General features: G+C 33.5%; 1 protein-coding gene across 1 annotated transcript; it reads left to right on the top strand.

Moving 5' to 3' along the window:
- LOC105210092 (ras-like GTP-binding protein RhoL) lies at positions 1 to 25,468 on the top strand. The gene is made up of 3 exons (XM_011180832.3): positions 1 to 512; positions 23,378 to 23,727; positions 23,860 to 25,468. The coding sequence occupies exons 2-3, from the start codon at positions 23,494 to 23,496 to the stop codon at positions 24,181 to 24,183; spliced, it is 558 nt and encodes a 185-aa protein (XP_011179134.1). The 5' UTR covers positions 1 to 512; positions 23,378 to 23,493; the 3' UTR covers positions 24,184 to 25,468.
- Positions 25,469 to 25,611: the final 143 nt, after the last annotated feature.

Raw genomic sequence — 25,611 nt, 5'->3', positions numbered from 1 at the left:
GGCCATTCATTCGAGTATTTGAGTACGTGGAGATCGGTTCGGTGTGCTTTCGTGAATTTTTACATTGCGGATAAAACCTAACCTCGCAAGAACAACAACAGCGAAAACGCCTTTTTGTAAGACGTGAGGGTGTCGAGTAGTAAGACGTGTGCGATAAGAAGCGAAAAGTTTAAATATATAAAAACGAATTGGCGAAGCGCGAGCATACGGAAAGTGCTTGTTCGATTTGTGTGCAAGTGTTGTTAATGTGTGAGCGCACACACACATACCTAAATAATCGTATATTTGTTTAGTTGCAAAAGCAGCTGACGTGCAAAAGGCACAACCAAAAAAAAAAAGCGTATTAATAATAAATAAATAAAACAAATACGAATTGCTAAAGTTTAAAGTGTTCGATAAGCAAAGCAAAAGTTAAAGGAAGAAAGCGAGCAGCCAGCTAAACAGCAGCAGCGGATAGCGACGTATCAAATTTATTGAGAATCATAGTAATCAAGACGTTGGATGAATATTGTGTACGTGTTAACATTTATTGTTGTTTTACAATTAATTGTTTTGTTGTTTTTACTTTTATTTTTCTAATCAAATAAGTTTTGCGCATATAGCTCACATGAGTGCATTCGTGTTGTTGTGTAATATACTGAACAAATTGCAGTTTGTTATTATTATTCAATTTGTTTTTGTTTTTATTTTTCATAATTGTTGTTTTTGCGCCCGCACAAATGACGTAATGACCTTGTATGCTGTCATTACCGCCGTCGTTGTAGCTGTCACTGTCACTGCCACTGTCGTTGTCATTTTTTGGCCACACATTTGCATGTAAATAATTATTTTGCTGTTGATATCACAGCTGTGGTTATTTAAAATAATTTTGGAGTTAGGTTGAGTTGCATATATTCAACAATTGCGGCAAATAATTGACACAATAATAGTTGAAATAATTTTCTTAGTACAAAACCGTGTATTTTGATTTAGCAGAAATTTAAAAAATGCAGCAAAGAATAATGTTTTTATTTTATATTTTTATTTTTTTGCAATATATAGCAAAACTGTAGTGACTCAGGAATTAACAACAAAAATTCCTTCCTTAAAAAAAAAAACAAAAAAAATTCAAAATTTATAGCTTTACAAATAATTATAACAGGGAATTTTTTAATTTTTTTTAATTTATAATTTAAAAGAAATTATAATTATTATCAAATTTTTTACATTTTTAGAAAAAAAAACAAGTAAGGAAAAGCTAAGTTCGGGTATAACCGAACATTTTATACTCTCGCAATTTATTGAAGAAACTTTATTAAGATAACACACAAATTTACCTATAAATTCGGCACAAAATTGAATGGAATAACGAAAATCGTCCTATATAGTATGAAGGCTGAGAAAATTCCTGAACCGATTTCATTCAATTTTATCAGCAAGGTACACTATATCCAAGACTATACACTCACTTAATTTTGCTAAGATATATCATATATAAACCAATACATATATGCGTAATAAAGCCCAACGAATTTTTGAAAAACCTATAATTAGGTATATGGGATCTAGAGGATGATATGTTTGAAAAATCTATAATTATGTATATGGGAGCTAGGAGATATTGTGACCCGATTTTACTAATTTTTGGAACAGAGACACACTATTGGAAGAAAACAATTTCCTCTGAATTACATTACATGAGAGATTTACCCATATTTGCGGTTAAAATTTAACCTAAGGCCCTGAGTTCAACATGTTCGATATCTGGGGCCTTGAAAAGTTATAGTCCGTTTTCGAAAATTTTTTCACAAGTGATGCCACAGATCATATACAATATTTGTGTAAAGTTTTATTTCGCTATCTTCATTGGTTCCTAATGTATATATTATAAAGTGAAGGATTCAGATGGAATTCAAAATTGAGTTATAAGGAAAGTAGTCGTGGCTGTGCACCGATTTCGCTAATTTTTTAACCGTGTTGTCAGGGTGTCAAGAAAATATTATATACCAATTTTCTTTGAAATCTGTCGAGTAGTTCCTGAGATATGGTTTTTGACCGATAAGTGGGCGATGCCATGCCCATTTTTCATTTTGTAAAAAAATTTGAGTGAAGCTTCCTTCTGCTATTTCTTCCGTAAAATTTAGTGTATCTGACGTTTTGCGTTAGTGAGTTAACGTACTTTTAGTAATTTTCAACCTAACCTGGGGTACGTAAAAGAATCAACTGCAGAAAGTTTGGTTTATATAGCTTTATTGGTTTGCGAGTTATATACAAAAAACCTATATTATTTTTCAAAAACAATTACATCCAAATGTGCCCCTCCCTAATGTGATCCTATGTTCCAAATTTTATTTTCATAACTTTATTTATGGCTTAGTTATGACACTGCATACGTTTTGGGTTTCCGCCATTTTGTGGGCGTGGCAGTGGACCGATTTTGCCCATTTTCGAAAGCAACCTCCTCAGGGTGCCTAGGAATATGTGTTCCAAGTTTGATTAAGATATCTTAATTTTTACAGACAGACAGACGGACAGACATCCGGATTTCAAATCCACACGTCATCCTGATCATTTATATATATATATAACCCCATATCTAGCTCTTTTATTTCTTGGTGACACAAACAACAGTTATGTGAACAAAACTATTATACTCTGTGCAACATGTTGCGAGAGTATAAAAATATAATTAACTTTTTATCGCTTCTAACTGCCAACATTTGAAGAAGAAATATAAAAACTGAAATTCGCTAACTAACAATGGGCTGTTTTCAATTTAAATAACAAAAAAATTTTACTGATAATAAAGAGTAGAAAAAAAAAAACAATTTTTGTAGATTTAAAATATTATTTTTTTATTTACTTTTTACCTTTTTTCTACGTGACATCTTTCAAACATTTAATAAAAGTTGCACCTGTTTGTTGTTATTGTTGTTGTTGTTAAAAATCTCAATATTATTTTTAATTATCACAAGTAGCTTATTAGCATAAGTTGTGCCATTTCTTAACACGCAAAAAAGATCGAAACGTGAAAACGTGTCAAAATCACTTTATTGAAGAGCCGACAACGTCATGTGGCAACATCATACAAAGAAAAAACGCAAAACTATGCTAAATAACTATGTATGCATTTCACATGCGGCCGATTAAATATAATTAGTTACTGGCGGTAACCCCTGTAGGAAAAATTTGACGATCAAAGGATTGCATTTTTATTTAATCGATGAAAATCTGATAATTGACGGCTACAGTGTTGCATTTAGCGTTTGTTTAAGGCAAAAATTTTAATTTTTTACTCTCTATGTATGCTATAAAAAAATTATTGAACAAGTTTTGTGTTGAATTCCTGCTTTTTTGCTCTCATAAGGAATCCACTTCCTTATATGGAACACAATATCTTATTTAGAGTAGAGATCCACACTATATGACAATTAAATCATTGATTAACGGTTGTGATTGTTCTATTGAACCTTCGCACGAAGAGTCTCCTCATAGAAATCCATGCACACCCCTCTAATGTTAATCAAATTTAGGCAGGTAAATTAACAGTAGGACAAATAGTGAGAAGAACCGATGAAGAATTGAATGGGCCTTATATTCTCCATTTAATATATAATAAAGATCACTTGGTCATCCTTTATAATTAAATAAGTATATATACATATGTATATAGTTGAACTTCCTTAACTCGAATCACAATAATCCACAAAAAAACTTCGAGTTAGAGAGACTTCCGAGTTACGGAAGGTAATTTTTATGAAATTTAACATATAATGTCAATTCAAGAGCTCGAGTAATGGATAACTTCGAGTTATGGAAATTCAATTGTATATGTATTTTCTGTGTCCTTTATCAGAATATATGAAATGTTTCATAAGTTCATATACATAAAACGGCAGCATTGACAGTAGATAAATCAAATTTAACCAGCGCCAGAAAATCGGTAGGCTGCTAACCGGAACCGGTTTATGCACAAATATACATGATAATACATATATATATATAAATGTATATGTATGTACGAGTACATATGATATTTTCACACAAAAAAGCATGAAAGCAAATATAATAAACGGAATGACAAGGCATAGCAGAGGGTATAAAGATAAACCTTTGCTTATGTATAGATACATATGTTTGCATATGTATGTGTGTGCGGATAAGTATCTAAGCAGATAATCGCACCATATGAGATGATAACCAACAACAACACAATGCAATAATAAAACAATACGAAGGCAATAACAACAATATTAATTAAGTCAAACGCAGTCGAAACAACAACAACAACGATACACATTAATATTAAATTAGAAAGCCATCCCAGCTTGTCTCATTTTCACTTATCTAAACGTTTTGTTGTGCTTTTGCTTTCTGGTTGTTTATGTTGTTGTTGTTGTTACTGCGGCCAATTGTAGTAACTATTATACGTATGTATATTCAAGGCTCAATGTCTATTTGTATCGAACTCACGTCGCAAATACGTCGTTTCTGGAATTTCGAAAAGGTTTTTCTGGTTGTACAATTGCCTTATATCTATGTATATATACATATGTATGTATGTATGTATGAGTGTACGTATGTATGTATGTATAGATGACCGTATGCTCATACTTATTAGTTGTAACCAATTTGGTTGACTCTGGATTGTGGCTGCGACGATGTCAAAAGCGAAACAGCACAATGACATTAAGCCTTTAATGAAACAACACACAAAATAAAATTAATAACACACATACACACACACACACACGAACATACACACCTACAAGTATACACCCGTCTACTTTGTGTGTCTCTATTGAGCGTTGATCACTTTTATGGGTGTGTCTGTGTTTATCTATTTATTTGTATGACAATATCGTTGTCTTTGTTTTTGTTGTGTAGGTGCTAGTTGCTGCCGGTTTATTGCCCCACCATCGCCGTTAATGTGTACGAGTTTTTCACCTTATTTTGCATAATTCACGTTGGTGATAAAACTGGTTTTACATCTATTGTACATTAAACGACTGAGTGATTAGCATTTGTTTTTACTTTCGAGTTTAATATTCGCTTTTGTTTTTATTTTTATCACAACCCTTGCCTGCCACTGCTCTGAGTTTGAGAACGGCAACAGGTTGTTTGAGTACTTAATGAAATGATAAAATATTATCAAAGCGATAAAATATAAATTAATTATTCGTTACTTGCAAAGTAATACACTTTATTAGTTATCCACACACAGATAATTATGTGGCAGTAGTATGTTAAAATAGCCTAAGCGGACTTAAGTGAATTTGGCCATTGTGTTAATCTGTTCAACTTATACGAGACTCACTCGCGGTTATATTTTTTAATTTAAGGGGTTATTTACAGTTAGGAGTTCGAAAAGAGGCATTTTCAAGCTTTTTTTGTGTTTGGTTTAATGATTTGAAACTTGGCAGGTATATTATGACAACCTTAAACTATATTAACATTTTTTTGATTGCCAAAAATAAATATCGGGAACGTTGATATTGCCAATTTTGCAGAGGTCCGCAAAAACAGGCCTCTTGCGGTGAACACGATATCTCTGGACTGGATCATCTAAAATGCAAAAACCAAATAAATTTCATTAATATAATAAATAATCTAGTGATTGATCGAAGGAATTAGCAAAAAAAAAAATGTTTGACAAAATGGCGGCTACTCAACTCGGGTCTTTAATTGTTTATAAAAATAAGAAATGTTCATCGGATGGGGAAATCCTTCGATTAATCACTAAAAAATATAGTTAAGAAGCTTGTGTAAAAATTTCAGACCGATCGGTTCAGCCGTTTCTGAGAAATCTTGCTCACCGACTTTCAAAACACCGTTTCGAGAAAAACGAGTTCAAAGTTTTGAAAGCACTTTACATGTAGTCGGCGCGCATTCACTTAAGTGTCTATAACGTCGAAAATATTCGTCGGATCGACTTGAAATTTTGTGTGTGTATACTCAGATATATATATTAAGAAAACGCAAAAAAATCGATTTTTTGAAAATCCTAACTGTATATAACCCCTTAAATAATCACTGAGAAACATCGTATACAAATTACAATAATATAAAGGCAACTTTTAGGCCCAAATTTTTAACAAAAGTAAAAATTCGTATCTTAGCTTAACTCGACTTAAGCTATTTTAACTTATTACTACAGTGTTATATGTACGTTTGTATTATATTTTGGAAATGTTCGCTAAAAATATATTTCAAGTTAATCTGACACGTGTGTAAATAGTTATTATTAATTCTGGTGCCACGATTCTTTTTGACATAATGTTTTGTTCCATTTAGTAAAGTTTGGTTAGGCGCGCATGTTTATGGTTTTCTGAATTAAGTTTTAAAGACTTTAGTTGGTATGTATGAAATTATGAAAATTGGTTCGGAAGCACTATTTTAAATCTGTTGAACGACATATCTATTAGATCACTTGATTGGTGGAAATATTTTTTATATTAACTGATTAACTACTAAATTTTAACAATTGGTAAATATAAAGAGAATTAATTAATTTTGTTTTTTCAACTTAAATTATATATATTATATTATATCAATGGAATCTAGAAAAGTGCACTGGAGGGGATAAATGGGTTTTGAAAAAATGTTAAAGTCTTAATGAGACAAGAAAGCTGAAAAAAAGAAAAAGTCTGAATGACACTTCTTCAGAACAATAAGAAGAGTGGAATCAATCAGAGGAGAGAACCTGTTACGCCAAAATATGAAACAAAATCAATTCTTAAAAGAGGTTTAAAGATAATATATTGCTAACGCTAAGATTTTCCAAAGAATTTGCATTCACTTTTGTGATGATAGGCAGCTCGTAAAAGCTAAATACTGTAGTACCCCTCGAATACTCGTGTTCCTGATAAATTATACTCTCATTTTTATTTTCGCAATATTTCAAAATTGTTTCCACAAATGATTCGCGGTTTGGAAATAAAAGTCAAAATAAATACATATAAATTAATGAGGAAGAAAGCCTCATACAAATGTAAAAAATATGAGTTCTCTATAATCAACATAATTATTTGAAAAACCATTCTTCTATTATATAAGAGCAAAGATTTCCACTTCAAATAAGTTGTTAAATTAAACTAAAAATATTTTGTACATACAGTCGATTGAATGAAAATTTTCCATATTTTTATGCACACTTTTCGCACTTGTAGTTTATAAATTTCCGATAGAAATATCTCACGATTGTTTACAAGTATTTCACCTGACGCAGTCAGCACTATATATAGATACATACATATATACAAACTACTATGTCTGAAGTATATATAGAGAATTGATTAGCGTGTTTTCCATTATAAATTGGTGCTTCATAAAATACAGCGAAAACTTGCGGTTTCAACGAAGAGTTTGTTTATAAGAAGAACGTAGTCATAAGGACTGAAAATATACAAACTTTGTTAAAATCATGTGTTTATTTGCAAAATTAAAAACATTTATATGAATGTATGTGTTCTTACCTGTTTACTTTTTAACGTTGGCTGTGTGTAAATACTTAACGTAACTCGCAGTTTCATGCGTAGGTCAAGTAAATTTTTTTTTAAATATTACGCAATAAATATTTCAATATGTATATACATATAGATATGTATGTTCGCTGATTTTTTGTTCTATGCGGATGAGCACGTTCCATTTATGTAAGTTACCACTTATTTGGTTTGTAATAAAATAAAAAGTGGAATTATTTAATGTAAATACTTTATCTGGCCATAAAATTATTTAGGAGACCTATGAAGCATCTGGTACAGTAGTGGACCCCCAGTTTCCCGCTTCGAATTTGAAATTAATTGTTCAATTAAAATTTTGATTAAGAAACCAGTTTTTGCCCTTCACACTGACGATCAGCTGTTCACATTTTTGTTTTTGCTTTTCACAAGATGTTTGTAACTTTCATGAGTTGATTGCTATTTTTTATTTATTTTCAATATAACTACAAATACGATATTTGTTGCAAAAATGAATGTAGAAAAATGCGATTTTTATTTAGTACGGTAAATCGATCTAAATCAGCGTTTTAATCGAGCAGATGTCGGTTAATTGATCAATTAGCTCCTGTGTGAAAAGGCTAGAAAGTTATTCGATCAAAGTTTGATTCTCACCACATTTCCTTCTTTATCTCTCTCATGGTACCACAGCACAGTGGTTCGGCTTGTATGAAGGTGCGGTCATAAATACTTCCCGTTGAGATAACGCTTTGAAATTTTCACCAAAAATCTAGAAAATTATTTTAAATATATAGTAAAAAAATTGGCCCCATCGGACTACTAGGTCCTATAGCTCCCATAGAACTGTAATTGTCATTATATGGCAATTATGCGCAAAAATACTTCTCATGGTCATGGTCGCGGCGTTAAAGCTTTCAGTAAGGCTTTGAAAAAACATTTAAGAAAGCAATAAACAACCTGAACATGATTTGTCGTTATAGTTTCTCCCATCCAACCCCCACATTCAACCTGTAAGAATAATATCATATAAAAAAATCATGCTATTCTACGTTGCTTAGTCCGTTTGGAGCATGCAGAGAAATCAGCAGTTGGGCGACCACGTTTACTCGCTTTTGCTTCTTCTTTTTCAGATGGCAAAGATAGAGTTTCGAGACTTAAGGTAACATCCTCTTTGTAAGAGAGCCAATCCGAGTAGTTTCTTAACACGTCTGACTTTACGCGATGGTTTTGTTTCCACATCACCCCAATGCGTCTGCATAAATATTTTACACATTTCAGTATATCATCAAACGGGTGTTCGTCACCTTTAAAACTTGTTTTTCTGACTATATCTTCAAAAACTTCTTCAAAAACTTACTGACCTTTCGTCGTATTTGATCCATTTTTGGAGCACCAAATTTCAAAAATATAGGAGCGAGAAAATATGCATTGATGAGACGTTCCAACGATAAGAAATTTAAAAAACGATAAAAAACGATAACGAACAACGATAAGAAATTTAATCTCAGAGAGAGAGGGTGAGACAACAACAACTAATTCTACATTTGTTTATTGCAAAAACCAATGCTATAACACGCACATTTGATGTACAAAATACACTTTGAAACTAAAAAGTTAGGTTAGTTTAATGAACTTTATTTAGAAACCTGCAAATCCCTGCACATGAACTTAATATTATTTTAAACTATATACATGTATCAACATTTACACACTAATCCGGTCACTGCATTCGGTTGACAAAGTTACTAAATCTCCAAATACATTTAACAAAGAACAACAAAACTGAATCAAAAAGACACTTCATTAAAATTTGTTATTCTAAAAACAGCAGCACAACTTAAAAACTTGTCATTACTGAAAAATAATACTATTACCATCTACTTTAATTTCCATTATAAGTATTTTTATTTAGACACTTTTTTAAATTAAACTTTTGCAGTTGAATGTACACGTTGCTTTCGCTTTTATTTTTGTCAACAGAAGTAAATACTGTGCAAGGCCGTACATATGTTGCTTTCATTCAAGAAGTTCCGTTAGAAATAATTAAAACAAACTCAAAATACATAAATTTGATGGCATATGCAAATATTTATTTAGCTACAAGCCCAATATATAAACATAGACTTTTTTATTTTTGTCGTATGGGAGGAACCACAGTGCACAGGTCCCCTTGTGTGTGAAACTGTTATAGAAAAACACTTTTCGATTCTAAAGTTGTCCCTAGCAAGCCCTTGTGGTTATTATGGGTATCTTTTTGACATTCTATGTAATTTTATACTTAATAATTAGGATAAGATGAGTTTTAGAATTATTTGAATAAAATAATTCGCTCTAAATTAAGTATTTTGACTTACAAAATTAAATTACACTCGCGTTGAATATATTTAACTAACCATTATATTCAACAGTTCTTTCAATCTATCTTATATTATGCATATTTATGCATGTTATGTGTGAAATTCCACAAGTCTTGGCTGTTATCTGCAATGCACGCATACATTCAAACAACTTATTGCTGATTTTTACTTTCTCCTTCTTCTTATTTGCCACGAAAGTGCACATTGAAAGCCGGCTCGGCTGACGACAATGAATGTTTACAAGTTGACAAGTGGTCTGGAACCGGCACTCAGGCCGCCTTTCTTCATGACCCACACTTGTGGTGTTGCGTCTGTTTAGCGTGCAACAGATAAGTCATGGCACTACAAACAATATAACGGTTTGCTATATCGAAAATTGTATGCACTATCGCCTTACTATTAATTTCAGCCGTCATTTGTATGTGTTATTATACATTTCCAGCACAATTGCAACACTTATTACAATACGAGTTTAATCGCATTGTGTGCAACTGTTGACGTTGCCGTCTTTGACATTTTCATAAAAATAACCGACATTGTTGCTTTTGCATTACAAGTTGCAGTTGACATTTATATAAAGTGCATTCAACTGTTATTGTTGATTATGGGAATAATTGTATTTATGTACATATATACACGATTACAATTACAAATAAATGATTGCCTTACAATAGCAAATAATAAGGAAATGGTCAAGGAATCAAGGAAAATAATTAATAATCCGAATATTTGTCAGTAAACTGAGTGAATACGAAGGAGATGGTGAGAGAAATGTGTTAGTGAACTCGGTGAAGACATAGTTTTGGGCTTAAATTTGACAGTTAATTTGATATTAAAAAAAATAATAATTTGATATTAAAAATAAAAATATTAGGTCTACAACTTTACTTCCGCCGTTTTCCAAAGATGTCTCTAGGTCGACTAAATCGATTAAATCGTTTTATATCGATCTTGGACATTTGTGTCAACATTAACCCAACAAAATATTTGTAGAGATCTGTTTGCATCCCAAACTTATTCTCAACTGAAAATGTTACTTTTTGAGCCGAATTCTCGACATTTGCGGGAAATTTTGTTTTTCTTTTTTAATTCCAAGAAAAGTGCGGCTGAGGCTCATCGACATTTGTAACATCGACATTTCTAACCGTTTTTATACAAAACAAGTAAGGAAAGGCTAAGTTCGAGTGCAACCGAACATTTTATACTCTCACAATTTATTGATATATTTTTATTAAGATAACACACAATTTGACCCAATTTGAAAATCCTATAATTAGGTATATGAGAGCTAGGGGAAGTTATGATACGATTTTAACCATTTCTGGCACAGAGACACACTATTAGAAGAAAAATATTTCCTCTGATTTAAATTAAGATACCTGAGATTTACCCAAATTTTCGGTGAAAATTTACCATGGTTCACTGAATTCTTCATATTCGATATTCGGGGCTTTGAAAAGTTATAGTCCGATCTCCACAATTTCTTCACAAGTGTTGCCACAGATCATATACAGTATTTATGTAAAGTTGTATTTCACTATCTTCATTGGTTCCTTATGCATATATTATAAAGTGAAGGAACAAGATGGAGTTCAAAATTGAGTTACGTGGGAAGTGGTTGCGAACCGATTTCATTCATTTTCCACACGTGTCATCACGGTGTCAAGAAAATATTATATACCGAAATTCATTCGAATCGCTCGAGTAGTTCCTGAGATATTGTTTTTGACCCATAAGTGGGCGATGCCACGCCCATTTTCCATTTTGTTAAAAAATCTGAGTGCAGCTTCCTTCTGCGATTCCGTCTGTAAAATTTAGTGTTTCTGACGTTTTACGTTAGTGAGATAACCCCCCTAAGTAATTTTCAACTTAATCTTTGTATGGGAGGTGGGCGTGCCTTAAATTTCCAAAAAAAAAAACGGCGGAAGTAAAGTTGTAGACCTAATATATAATAAAGCAACTGAAAATCAAATATTGATTAACAACAAAAAATTTGTATTACTAAGCTCATATAATATTATCACGAATACTATGAACATATAATATGTATATCGCAACTCTTTCAAATGAGTACATTTTCAGCTCTTATAACGCCACATACCCCTTTTCAATTGGGTAAACCCATTCCTAGTAAAAATGCGAACGTTTCTTTGTTGACTTATCACATTTTTACTTGCAACATGAGCCAACCATAGCATTCTGACAGCTCATAATATGTATTTGTAATGTATTCTGTGGAATTTGTTTATGATAAAAACCGAAAGCCATTTGCAATAAATACGTTACTACTCAAAAAAAAAAAATAAAAAAAAGAAATCGAAATTCGATACTCAGCAATACATCGACAATCTTATTATACAAATATTATTATATTATGAGACACGAAACATTGAAAATGATAGTACTCAAACTAGATGCTACTGTGTATGCAGAGACAGCTTCTGGAGGAATAGAATTGCGCACAACAACAATAGTAATCGAACTATCCACCACTTTGTTGATGGCGCTTGTGGCTTAATCGCTTTTTAATCACAGCTCATTAGACGTCAGTGGTATTCCGCCGACAGCTAGCAATCAGCAATGTTTAGTCTGGTTACAAACGCACACAGATTCTTATGAAGAATCCTATGCCCTCATTTTTGGTTTTCCTTTTCTGCTTTTTTGCTTATGCGACTCTTCGTCTGGACTATATATATATATGTATGTAATGTGTAATTATTTATGCCTGATGCTGGCACTTGTTGCATGCTGCAGTACATTTATTAAATACGATTATGAAAGGATACACTTTGCTGTAATTCTTGGTGGCGGTGACTTGCTGGCCTTCGCCTTATCGAATTGGCGGGAAAAAATATTTTATTTTTTTTTTATACTTTCTGTACAAAATAAAATCAATACTTTGTTTACTTTGTCGTAATGCATATAAATAATGAGCGGTTATGCTTAATAAAAATACAGTTATAAATATATGTATGTATATGCACATTTATATATACATATATATAATTTATGACGACCACACACCAAGTTCATATTCAGTAAGTTGTGGTAAAAAAAAACTTCTCAGCTGATATTATTAGTTTCATGGATTTTAAAGAAAGAAAAAATTCTGCGTTTCTTAAAATATTAATATATTTTTTTTTCATTAAATAATAAATTGCTTGCAGATGTTTCGATAATTATCCACATTTAAATGAATCATTACAATTCCCAACTTCACAACTTAATTTTTTATTGTGGTCATAATTACTTTTTTGCAGCTTTCACAATAACTTCGATTGGTCATCGGCATTTGTTAATTGTAGACACACTTATAGCGAATACTGTAAAGAGCTGAATGTTATTCTATAAAAACAAGTGTATATATAGTTAAATTTATATCATATATGTACATCGTATATGTTAACGCGCTTCCTTTTAAATAATATTTTTTCTTAGATGTACATACATACATACATACATACATCTGTACATACCTAGATACATACACCGCGATGTACGTGCATTTAATTTATTTATTTATCATTTGTCATAACACCGCATAAATATCATTGTAATGTCGTTCACTGCATGCCATAAATGCCATAGTACTCATATTACTGCCCGCCACTGATGAGTAAGACAAGTTGTCTGTTGTCTTCTTTTTTTTTGCCGAAAATTATTTGTTTTATTTCTTTTTTATGTTAAGCATGTGTGCGTATACTTATTTGACAAACTGTAGTAAAGTGAACAACATTAAAATTAACTTTTTGAACTGTTTTTCGCATAAATAGTTGGCAATAGTACTGCCTATTTTGAATACAACCTTTCGATTCGTTGAATATACAGAGGTAGTCAAAATTATTTACACATCGGGCGTTTTTTTACATGTTTCACAGAAAAAGCTTTCGCTTGTTGTTGTTGTTGTCGCGGGGTAACAAAATGCTATGTTGTTGTAAACCTTGATCTAGTCCCGAGCGAATGAAGTCGGTTTGGCTAGAATAGCTAGAAATATGGCGGAGAAATAAGCAAATGAACCGAAGACTCGGAGTAGTCCAAAGTATTTACACACAACATGAACTCTATTATCCTGTTCTTATTTAATGATAACTATACCATTTTAATGTTCAGTATAAATTCCTATTCTAAGGCGATAAATCATAATGGGTTACATTATCATTGGCGTCAATACCAGCCTGTTTTATGGTCCGAATTGATTCAACACAATTGTGCGCTAAGTTAACAGTTAATTTAGACCAAATGTCGGTAGTTTCGGCGTTTTCGGTTATTGTATCAATTGTCCTCCGATATTTAACGAAAGACCAATCATTTTGACTAAAGTTTTGGTCAGGGCTGTGCGGAGGTCTTCATTCATTTGCTTCATTTAAAACTTTGAAGGTAAAGATCCTTCATGAAATGGAGCATTATCCTGTTGTAAAATGTAGTCAATAGTTGGAAAAGGCCGACGGACCACTACAATGGCATGGTCATGTGAATTCTGATATATTCGGATGATTTAGAGTCACTAAATTAGTACCAAATTTCCAAAACAGAAGTAAGGAAAATTTACCCAAAGAATAAAAAAAATCAAAAAGCATCACTCCCGACTCTATTTAGCGTCAAAGCTGCATTATTCTTCTTCTCTTGTGGCAAATGCATAAAGCGTTTACTAAAGAAGCCCTGGAACAAAACATCAGCCTTATCTGCATACTACAGGCTTCAGGATGCATTTTAAGGCAAATGAGAGGCATATCGCTTTTTTGTTTTCGGAAGTGGTCAACTTTATGCACAACGTATGTATTTATGTTACTATTTTTAAATGTCCTTAGCAGTGTAGCATCATTGGCTGTTCATGCAATATGCTGATTCGATGATGCTGCAATATTAAGAGGACGAATTGTGGGATTTTGTATGACAGTTCCTACTAATCTTCTGCATTCTCTTTGAGTTATCACAGGTTTCCACCCAATTATCTTTAAATTGTCCTTGCAATACTTCGTTTCCTTCTTTTTAATAACATTATAAACAGTATTCCAACTAACTAACTCCGAAGCCTAAACCCCAGTCTTAAACTTAGTAACAGTCTTCAATCTAGTGATAATCGATAATTCCTTTGTTTTCGACATTTTATTTACCAATTTTTATATTTTAAGGCTGAGTTAGGTAGTTAAGAATGCAATAGAATCAAATTACTACTTTTGCTCAGACCAAATCCAAGGATAAAGGCTAAATCGCCGTGTGTAAATACTTTTGACTACTGCGAGTTTTCAGTTCATTTGCTTATTTCTCCGCCATATTTCTAGCTATTCTTGCCAAACCGACTTCATTCGCTCGAGAATAGATCAAGGTTTACAGCAACATAGCATTTTGTTACCCTGCGACAACAACAACAACAAGCGAAAGCTTTTTCTGTGAAACATGTGAAAAAACGTCCGATGTGTAAATAATTTTGACTACCTCTGTATACTTACATATGTACATATATACGAACATGCCAATTATATCAGACATGAGTGAACCTGCTGTTAAGTAGCAAGGTAGTTAAATTATTTTATTACGATGAAAATTTATTTTTGACAATTTTAAGTAAAACAAAATTAATAAGTTTGAAGCCCTTCAAGTAGTTAGCTAGGCTTGGATAGCCGTAATCTTTTATTCAACTACGAATAATCGTATAATATCTGAGAAGTAGGAATCTCTCATGCATTCTGTTGGGTCGATTGCTAACTATTCCATTATCCATCAGATAAAATCAGATCAGATCCATTAGATTATTCACAGATTGCCTAAGTGGAAATAAATATCATAATGGGTTTTTATAAAGAGTATGTACTAACACTTTGCTCGCTAATTGGGGTGATGAAATGTCATGAATCGTTAAAATTCAGCATTTCTTGTATTTATATTTATATTTTTATCGAAATAATGCTCTTGAATGTTTGGCTCCATCGAACCTTTAGAGTACACCGACAGAGAATGTTACTACATATCCAGTGCAGACAACAAATCTAACAAAGAGGTATCATCATTTCTTATAATTTTTTTATGTGACAAAACGCTGAAGTCGAAAAATGTGCTGCAATAAAAAAACTAATTAATTATAACAAAACCAGTAAAGTGTTTTTTTAGAAGAAAAATATCAAAGAACCTGTTGCAACATTGAAAGCCGGTTGCAAACAGCATAGCGACACGAGTGACCCACATACCAAGCTACTAGTTATTTATACTCGTATAAGTGGTTATAAGTATACACAAATCTACACACATAACAAACAACCAGTTGATCGGTCGGCACAGATACACCGTGAACATGTCGACCATATTCGAGCGGCTAACAAAAACAGCTGTGACAAGTTTTAAAACGAAGCAAACAAAAGAGAAAGACTTCGAAAAGAAAAGCTGCATAAAAAAGCGGCACGACCGGCCACTGCACTCCGAAATATTTCCACTAAAAATCATGAAAATTCTTAGAAGCATGAATAAATTAAAATTACCGCCAACCAAAACGGTTTCGAAATTTATTTACTCACGGTTTTTTACATTGCGGTTGCCACCGGACAACGCGGGATGCGCGTGGCCCAACAAAAGTCCACAATGCCAGCACAGTTAAGGCAATGAGTCACCTGTGTGCATGAGGCAAGAGGGCTGAAGAGGCGCTCATACTCATCGATCACGGCGCAGCAAGTCGCCAGCGAAGTTTTGACGCTTGGCAGCGATGAATGCGACTTGCCGCTGCGATTACAATGTAGAGAGGAGAGTGAAAGAAGAGAGGAATAGCCGAACTATTTGTTTGATTAGCCTCTTTTGCAGGTTTTCTTCGCAATCGTTTAAGCTGTGAAAATTGTAACATCAACATCTTATTTTTTGATAAGGCCCCCGTTGTGTTTGAAGTGCGATGAATTGCAGACATTTCCACATAAAATGCGAATTATAATTTATGAGACACTAGTTAAATTGTATAATTTTGTAATTATTTCTAATGAAACGTGTGTCTTCGACCGCAGGTGCTTTTTTGCCACAAATTATCGTTTACAATGTATTCTGATTTATTCTTATTTGATTGTTTACCCACAACTTCACGATTAGTAACGGGTTTCGCGAGTTCATATATACATATGTGTGTATGGATTTATTGCTTACCAACCTCAATACTAAATCTGCGTCATCAATAACGAATGAGTCACAAAATTATTCTGAGGCATCATTTAAACGCTAAGGAGTGGGGTGGGGTATGACGAGGTTGGATGCGGCTTTCAACATAACATTTCCAATATTCGAAGGAATTAAATTTTATAATTGCAAATGACTATGTGATTATGGGTAATAAGGCGGTTGAAATATTCGTTGATGTCTATTGTGAAGTGTTTATAGACTCTCGAAAAATTAATATAAAAAATAAGTTTAATACTTTGACCTTTTCTCTTTTCAAAATTGAAAGTTAAAGTTCGGTTCAGATAGTTCTAGCAAACTCCCAACTCCAAACAAATGCTATCAGATTAAAACTGTTTGTAAGCTGAAATCAAATCCAGTTCCTGCGAACATTTTAAGCGTCTTGCTACCTGCGATGTTTTATGGGGATGCTGGAAAGACCGAAGAAAGATCCAAAAGATCTAATTTTCAAGGGATAAAACCGACTAAATCTGGATTAGTCGTCCGGATTATATTTAATCGATCAATGATTTAATAAATTTAGTTCGTTTCTTTTCGAACGATGAATAGATCGTCTCGAAAAATACATAAAAAATACTACAATCTGAACTATTCGTAAATTTTTTCTTGATTAAAGAAGCAATTGTGCACAAATTTTTATTGCCTTCTAAAGTAAAGTACTCCAGAAAACAAATTAAAAAGATAAAGTTGAAAAATTAGCTGTATTCTATTCATAATTATTAATGGATTATGTTTCCGTCTTCGATTTAATTGCAAATACTTTGCTTATTGTTCAAAAAGAATATCAACAGCTGCTCCTTTCCTCCGCATATTTTTGTGCCACATATTCTGTCTTTTCCATTCAACTTTCCGCGATACTTGAATAATTGATATGAAATGAAACTATTTCAACGATTTTCAAGCTGAAGTGGCTTCAATTAACCTTAATTGTTTGGAGGTTCTAGGGTGATGCGAGTTAAGTGTGGACCATTATGGCGCTAGTTGCACACAAGTGTTTCTACCAATGTCGATATGTGAGTGTAGATTAATTAGTTCAGATAGTATTTGGTTCGTCTTGAGCGCAAAGTGTTTGGATTTTTGAAATAAGCAGACATGAATGTTGTAAATGTTTATCAAATAATATCAAATGTATATACATACATAACGACTTTAACAAAAATGAAAAAAAAAACCTCAAGAGAGTGTCTTTTGAGATGATAGTACGGGTATAAACTCTTATAACACATAAATCTAGAAAACACATTGGAGTGAACATCTCTGTAAGGATGAGGTTAATGAGATTTGTATAAAATTACTTCTATGGCTAACAGAATTTAAGGCATAAGGAATTTAGGATTTAACTTTGGATTACTTTGAACCTTTCCTGTATTAAACGATTTTAATGTGAAGCTGCAGCCGAAACAATTGGTCTCCGGCAACGCAAAAAAACCAGTTGGCACGATGAGAATTGTCGTTCCGCAGTGGAGAGAAAACAGACTGCCTACCTCGCAACGTTGTGATCGACCACAACACGTTCGGGGTGGGATAGATATCGAGAACTGAAGAGGGAAGCGAGACGCATTTGCAGACGTAAAAAGAAAGAGGCCGAAATGCGTGAGTATGAAAAGCTTGAAAAGCTGGCCGACATGGGTAATACTCGAAAATTTTATGGAAAGATGAGGCGATTTACAGAAGGTTTCAAGACCGGAGCATTATCATGTAGGGACCGAGGGGGTAATCTGGTAACGGATGTGCAGAGCATACTGGGATTATGGAGGGAACACAACACCAAGAGATGGCGAACCCGACTCCCCAATCGATGACGATGGAATAGATGTTCTATTACCCGACCATGAAGAAATTCGAATAGCAATTACCGGCTTGAATAACAACAAAGCGGCGGGGGCCGATGGATTACCGGCCGAGCTATTCAAATACGGCGGCGAAGAACTGATAAGGTGCATGCATCAGCTTCTTTGTAGAATATGGTCGGAAGAAAGCATGCCTGACGATTGGAATCTTAGTGTGCTCTGCCCAATCCATAAGAAGGGAGACCCCACAATCTGCGCCAACTACCGTGGTATAAGTCTCCTCAATATCGCATATAAGGTTTTGTCGAGCGTATTGTGTGAAAGACTTAAGCCCACCGTCAACGAACTGATTGGACCTTATCAGTGTGGCTTTAGACCTGGAAAATCTACAATAGACCAGATATTCACCATGCGCCAAATCTTGGAAAAGATCCGAGAGAGAAGAATCGATACTCACCATCTTTTTATCGATTTTAAAGCTGCCTTCGATAGCACGAAAAGGAGCTGCCTTTATGCCTCGATGTCTGAATTTGGTATCCCTGCAAAACTAATACGGCTATGTAAGCTGACGTTGAGCAACACCAAAAGCTCCGTCAGGATCGGGAAGGACCTCTCCGAGCCGTTCGATACCAGACGAGGTTTCAGACAAGGTGACTCACCATCGTGCGACTTCTTCAATCTATTGCTGGAAAAAATAATACGAGTTGCAGTGCTAAGTAGAGAGGGTACAATCTTCTACAAGAGTGTACAGCTCCTGGCGTATGCCGATGATATTGATATCATCGGAAGCAACAACCGCGCCGTTTGTTCTGCGTTTTCCAGACTAGATAAAGAAGCGAAGCGTATGGGTCTGGTGGTGAATGAGGACAAGACGAAATATCTCCTGTCATCAAACAAACAGTCAGCGCACTCGCGTCTTGGCTCCCACGGCACTGTTGACAGTCATTACTTTGAAGTTGTAGATAATTTCGTTTATCTGGGAACCAGCATTAACAACACCAACAATGTCAGCCTTGAAATCCAACTCAGAATCACTCTTGCTAACAGGTGTTACTTTGGACTGAGTAGGCAATTGAAAAGTAAAGTCCTCTCTCGACGAACCAAAATCAAACTCTATAAGTCGCTCATTATTCCCGTCCTGATGTATGGCGCTGAAGTGTGGACGATGACAACATCCGATGAGACGACTCTTGGGGTTTTCGAGAGAAAGGTTTTGCGCAAGATTTATGGTCCTCTAAACATTGGCAATGGCGAATACCGCAGACGATGGAACGATGAGCTGTACGATTTATACGACGACATTGACATAGTTCAGCGAATAAAAAGACAGCGGCTACGCTGGCTAGGTCATGTTGTACGGATGGAAGAAAACACTCCAGCTCTGAAAGTATTCGATGCAGTACCCGCTGGAGGAAGCCGCGGAAGAGGACGACCTCCACCGGTGGAAAGACCAAGTGCAAAGTGACCTGGCTTCACTTGGTATTTCCAGTTGGCGCCAAAAAGCAAAACGGAGGAATGAGTGGCGCGCTCTGGTGGATTCGGCTATAATCGCTTAAAGCGGTTCCTACGCCAAATATATATATATATATATAATGTGAATTAGGAAAATGCGGAAAAAACTAAATATGGTTATTATTTAGTTATAATTTAATATAATAATTTGTAAAAAATATTTTTTTATATTTTTTTTGTGTTTCTAACATATTTTTCTGATTACTAAAATTGCTCTTTCATATTTCAACCGCATTTAGCATGAGTACTGCATTTAATCAGTAACTGTGGTCAATCATTTAAAATTTTGCGGAATAACATTCCAACTGATGATTAGGTAATCGAATGTTGAAAAATACTTGCCCTCCATTACCCACATACATATGTTTGTATGTATGACTATATAACAAGCTCAGCACTTTTTCCATCAGCTGCGTTAGCAACTAAAGTCATTTAAAGAATTTATTTATGTGAGAAGAACTCTCGCTCTTTGGCAAATAAAATGTTTTTGAAGTACATTTTGCCACTTCATTCGTCGTTTTGCACTCGTTCATCTGTTTGCCCACTTTTATCTTCTTTTCTTTTATTTTCTTAGCCGTACTCATATTTTCTTGATTATTACACTTGTTGTTGTTTTTGTTACTGTTGTTAATTGGCGATAAGATAAGCGGTGATGCAAACTCATATTGTGTTTCTACCACTACACTATCAATTTAGTATATGTATATATAGTGTTTTGACTAATTTTTACTCAAAATTTAGCTTTTTAAAGTAGTTAAGGAAACAAAAATGTTATAATGTTTAACAAATTGATTGGTGCTTACAAATAAATTTACAACTTACTATGGCTGGACTTTTATGAAGCTTTAGCAATAAAAAGTGGTAGATACGTCTTTATGGCATTGTTGGTTTTATAAAATATTTGCTTGTGTTTGTGTGACTATATTAGGTGTTAATATAAAAATATTATTTGTATTAATTTAAATATTTGAGATTTTTGTAGGTTTCTATTTACATTCGTATAACATAGTACGTACGTACATAACCTTAATTTCCTTTTAATACATTGAATGAAATTATGTTTTTTATTGTGGCTTGTTTGACTTTTTATATAAACAAATACTTTCGATAAATCAGAAAAACAACTCTTCTTTCTACTCTTTGTTCTTGTTTACAATACAGTAACCAAAAATGAAAGAAATGAACGTGTCTTTTACAATCCGAAAACAGAGATGTAATCCTAATATAAGACAACTCAGGAAAAAATTATCAAATAATCTATTTTTGTTTTGGTAAATAGCGAAGACTACTTCAATATACAAAGTTCAAAGTTCGTACTCTAACCTATAAACTATGTGATGTATGTGATTGGCGTTGCAACCGTTTAGCCGGTTATAGCCGAATCGACGATAGTGCGCCACCTCACCCTCTCCTTCGCAGTTCGGCGCCAGTTGGAGATCCCAAGTGTAACCAGGTCGCTCTCCACCTGGTCCATCTAACGGAGTGGAGGGCTTACTCTTCCTCGGCTTCCTCCGGCGGGTACTGCATCGAACACTTTCAGGGCTGGAGTGTTTTCGTCCATTCGGACAACATGACCTAGCCTATAAACTATAATATTTAGCTTAATATCTACCTTATCTCACCGGATAAGTTCAGCCATCGATCAGAAGAGAGTGAATTTACTCTTTAAATAACCCTCTAACTCAGAAGAGATGTTTGAAGAAAACTCAAACTGTCTGCGAAACCTGTTTTGGAATGGAAAACTGATTTGAGGTTCTTTTGATTTACCACAGGTGGATTGCTATAAGATCGCTCGAGGCTGGTTCACGAACCCTCAGGTTAATGACATAACTAAAATTAATAAATGTAGAGAAAGGATAACCTTTTCTCGAGTTTATATAAGCAGAATTAAGAACTAGCTCGGGTTGGTATTCCGAACTAGCGAAAATAAAATGTTCGAAAAGAGGTCAGTCAACGGTAACCAATCATAGTAAAGCATGCATGTAAATATGCACACGAACAAGTACATACGAATAATGCAATGTTTGATTTCGCAAAAATGTTCTTTTCCTTTTCCATTTCTTGCTTCGCTTTCCTCACATCCAAATTACGATAATTTTGTTTACCATTTAGCTTAACATTTCCGGTGTCGATGGCAGCGTACTGCCGGGGTTTTTTTTCTTTGGGCCTTGTTGTTGTAGCTCCAATTGGAGTTGTCGGCATGCCACACACTCTCGCTTGAGGTGGCGCAGCTGTGGAGGAAGCGACAGCGCCACCAGCGGCAGCGGCAGCGACGCGCATGTGCAACCATATTGTATGACATACTATAGATATGTATATATGTACATTTGAAAGTGGCGATAAAACATATAAAGAACATAAGAAATGCAATTACAAAAACAATAAACTAGTAATGCAGCAGAACAAGCAATTTTGGGGGAAGACGCTGCTAGGGAAAGTGTTGCTTCACCCAGCGAACGACTTAAGAATAATAGCAAGTGAAATACATACATACACATACATAGATAAGAAAAAGAAAGTATTAAAAAATTAATTAATTTAAAAAAAATACTCCCTTATTAATATTTCATTAAATTTTGAAACTAAAATATAATATATTAACGGCAAATTTCTTAAAAAAAAAAAAACAAATAAAAAATTATTGAAAATAAAATAAAAATAATTTTTATAATTTTTTTTTTGTTTGTTTAGAAAATTCCATTGTTTTATGCGTATTGAAACTAAAAAAATAACATTAAACATAATAAATAACATAATAAAATTTTATGCATATTGAAAATAAAAAAATAGTAATAAAGCATCTATTATAAGCATCTAAAATATTACAATGAATTAAAAAAAAATTAAAAAAATTATTTAATTATAAATTTATTTTTTTAATAATTTTGGTGTTTTTGCTTATGACAACATTCCTAGTATTTCTTTGAGTGGAGCCCCAAATGCTTGCTGGGTAATTCATTCACTAAAATAGCACTCACATTGCCGACAAACTTGCGTATGCAAACAGATGCAATTCTACAACAAAACACAACTACAATCATACAAACATACATACTTGTACATGCTATATACTCCCCACAAGTGAAATGCACAAGATTTTTCAATATTTTCACTTTTCCTTCCTTTACAGAACAAACCGGTGCAATATATTATCTGCCGACAACACTACACAAAACAACAAAAACAACGAAAATAGCAAACAAGTGAAATCCAAGTAGGAACTGCAGCATCAACAACAACAACAAGATGGCGAAAAGTTTACGTCCCCTAAAAATCACAATAGTCGGCGACGGTATGGTGGGCAAGACCTGCCTACTCATCACATACACACAAAACGAATTCCCCGAAGAGTACATACCCACAGTGTTCGATAATCATGCCTGCAACATCACGGTCGATGGCAATGAATACAGCCTGACACTCTGGGATACGGCCGGGCAAGAGGATTACGAGCGTCTACGTCCGCTGAGTTATCCGAATGTAAGCACACACAAGCATACAACAACAAAACATATGCTATTTAATACAAAAAAAAATCACACAAGATAAATTCATTCATTCATTCAATATGTTTTCTTTTTTTTTTGTATTTTTCTTGGTTTTGCCGCGTAGACGAGCTGCTTCCTGCTTTGCTATTCGATAAGCAGTCGAACATCTTTTGAGAATATCAAAAGTAAATGGTGGCCAGAGATACGGCATTACTCCAATAATGTGCCCGTTGTGCTGATCGGCACCAAGTTGGATTTGCGAGTACCCAATTCGGAGAAATTCGTGACGACTAGCGAGGGGCGACGTTTGCGTAAGGAGATACATGCGCACACGCTGGTGGAGTGTTCAGCCAAAAAGAAGGTCAATCTGAATCAAGTCTTCGAGGAGGCAGTTAGAGCCGTGGAGAAGAAACCTAGCGCAAAACCGAAACAGTGCGTATTGCTATAGGTTATTTTTGTACATGGATGAAGAACGAGTGTTGGATGGTGTAGAAATTGTAAACCCAACAACAACAACAAATATGCGATTAAAACGTTTGTAAATCAAAAGAACTCAACTTACCGCTAATAATATATTTATATATATTCGCGTTACTTAATATTTTGTGCGCCTAAAAGTCGACTACTTTTTTGGTGCTACATGAAATGTTCGGTCAAAGAATGTATAATAATTATTTATTATTTATTATGCATTCTTTGGTTCGGTAATCAGTGTTGAGGTTGACGAGTTTGTCAGGTTTATCTAGTTAGTTGGGCGGGTAGAGAGAACTTTGAGTTCTTTCACTTTGTTTTATTATTGTATTCTTTTTATTAAATATTGTAATGTTGTAAAAAAAGCAAATAAACTATTTTTACATTTAGTCATTTAAGTGCAAAACATTGTATACACCAAAATACAAGCATACGTACATCTGTATTTATTAATAAAATTCAAATATTTATCTATGTAAAATGAAATGTGTGCCGAACTTAGTCAAACGGGCGCTAAAGTTGGCCAACATAATAAATAAATCAATAACAAAAAAAAAAACATAAATTGTATAAAAAGTATTGTAAAAAATATATAAAAAGTACAATAATAGAAAATATAAATATTTTGAACTAATCCAGACAATACTGATAACTACCGATTATCAACTTTTGGATCAATTTTCTTTATAAATTTTATTAATCCATAGTCCGTTTATGCCATCAACCTTAGGGAAATATATTTATGTATACATATATGTATGTAAATGTATGTGAGTATATACAAAATACACTGAAATGAACTACTAAAAGTAGAATTGAAATTTATATTTTAAAATAAAAAATTAAAAGCTGTTCAGACCTGGTTTAGAGCGGCAAAAAATCATTTCATTATTAGCATAGTCGCTAAGCATACACTAAAAACTGATGAAGATAAGCTATGGATTTAAATCATTATTGTTAGCATCTATATCGACATACGTATACATTACAAGGTTTATAATGTTTGAAACAAACTACATAGAGTTCACTGAGTTCAACATGCTACTATTTAATTTATCGAGCTACAAAAAAAGAGCAAGTATTGGCTATAAGAAGTGAGTAAATGTATGCAGAGTAGATATGTGTACATATAATTATATAATTGCGCTGATTAAAAGTGTATAATAATGTACCTAAAATAAATGTATAATACAAAAATATTTCTAATAATTAAATTTCTTTTCGACATTTTTAAGATGCAATAAACAATTTTAAACTAGTCATCATACGAGTGAATTTTTATTTTACAAGGAACCGACCAAAGTAATTAAATTACTTGATTCATTTGACCTCATTACTTTTGTTTTTTGAATATCTCAATTAACGTAGATATTTTTAGGGTAATATTATGAGAAGAGATAACACA

The sequence above is a fragment of the Zeugodacus cucurbitae genome, chromosome 2 (assembly GCF_028554725.1).
Source record: "Zeugodacus cucurbitae isolate PBARC_wt_2022May chromosome 2, idZeuCucr1.2, whole genome shotgun sequence".
Lineage (NCBI taxonomy): Eukaryota > Metazoa > Arthropoda > Insecta > Diptera > Tephritidae > Zeugodacus > Zeugodacus cucurbitae.
The sequence above is the reverse complement of the archived record's forward strand: the minus strand, read 5'-3'. Positions and strand labels throughout refer to the sequence as shown.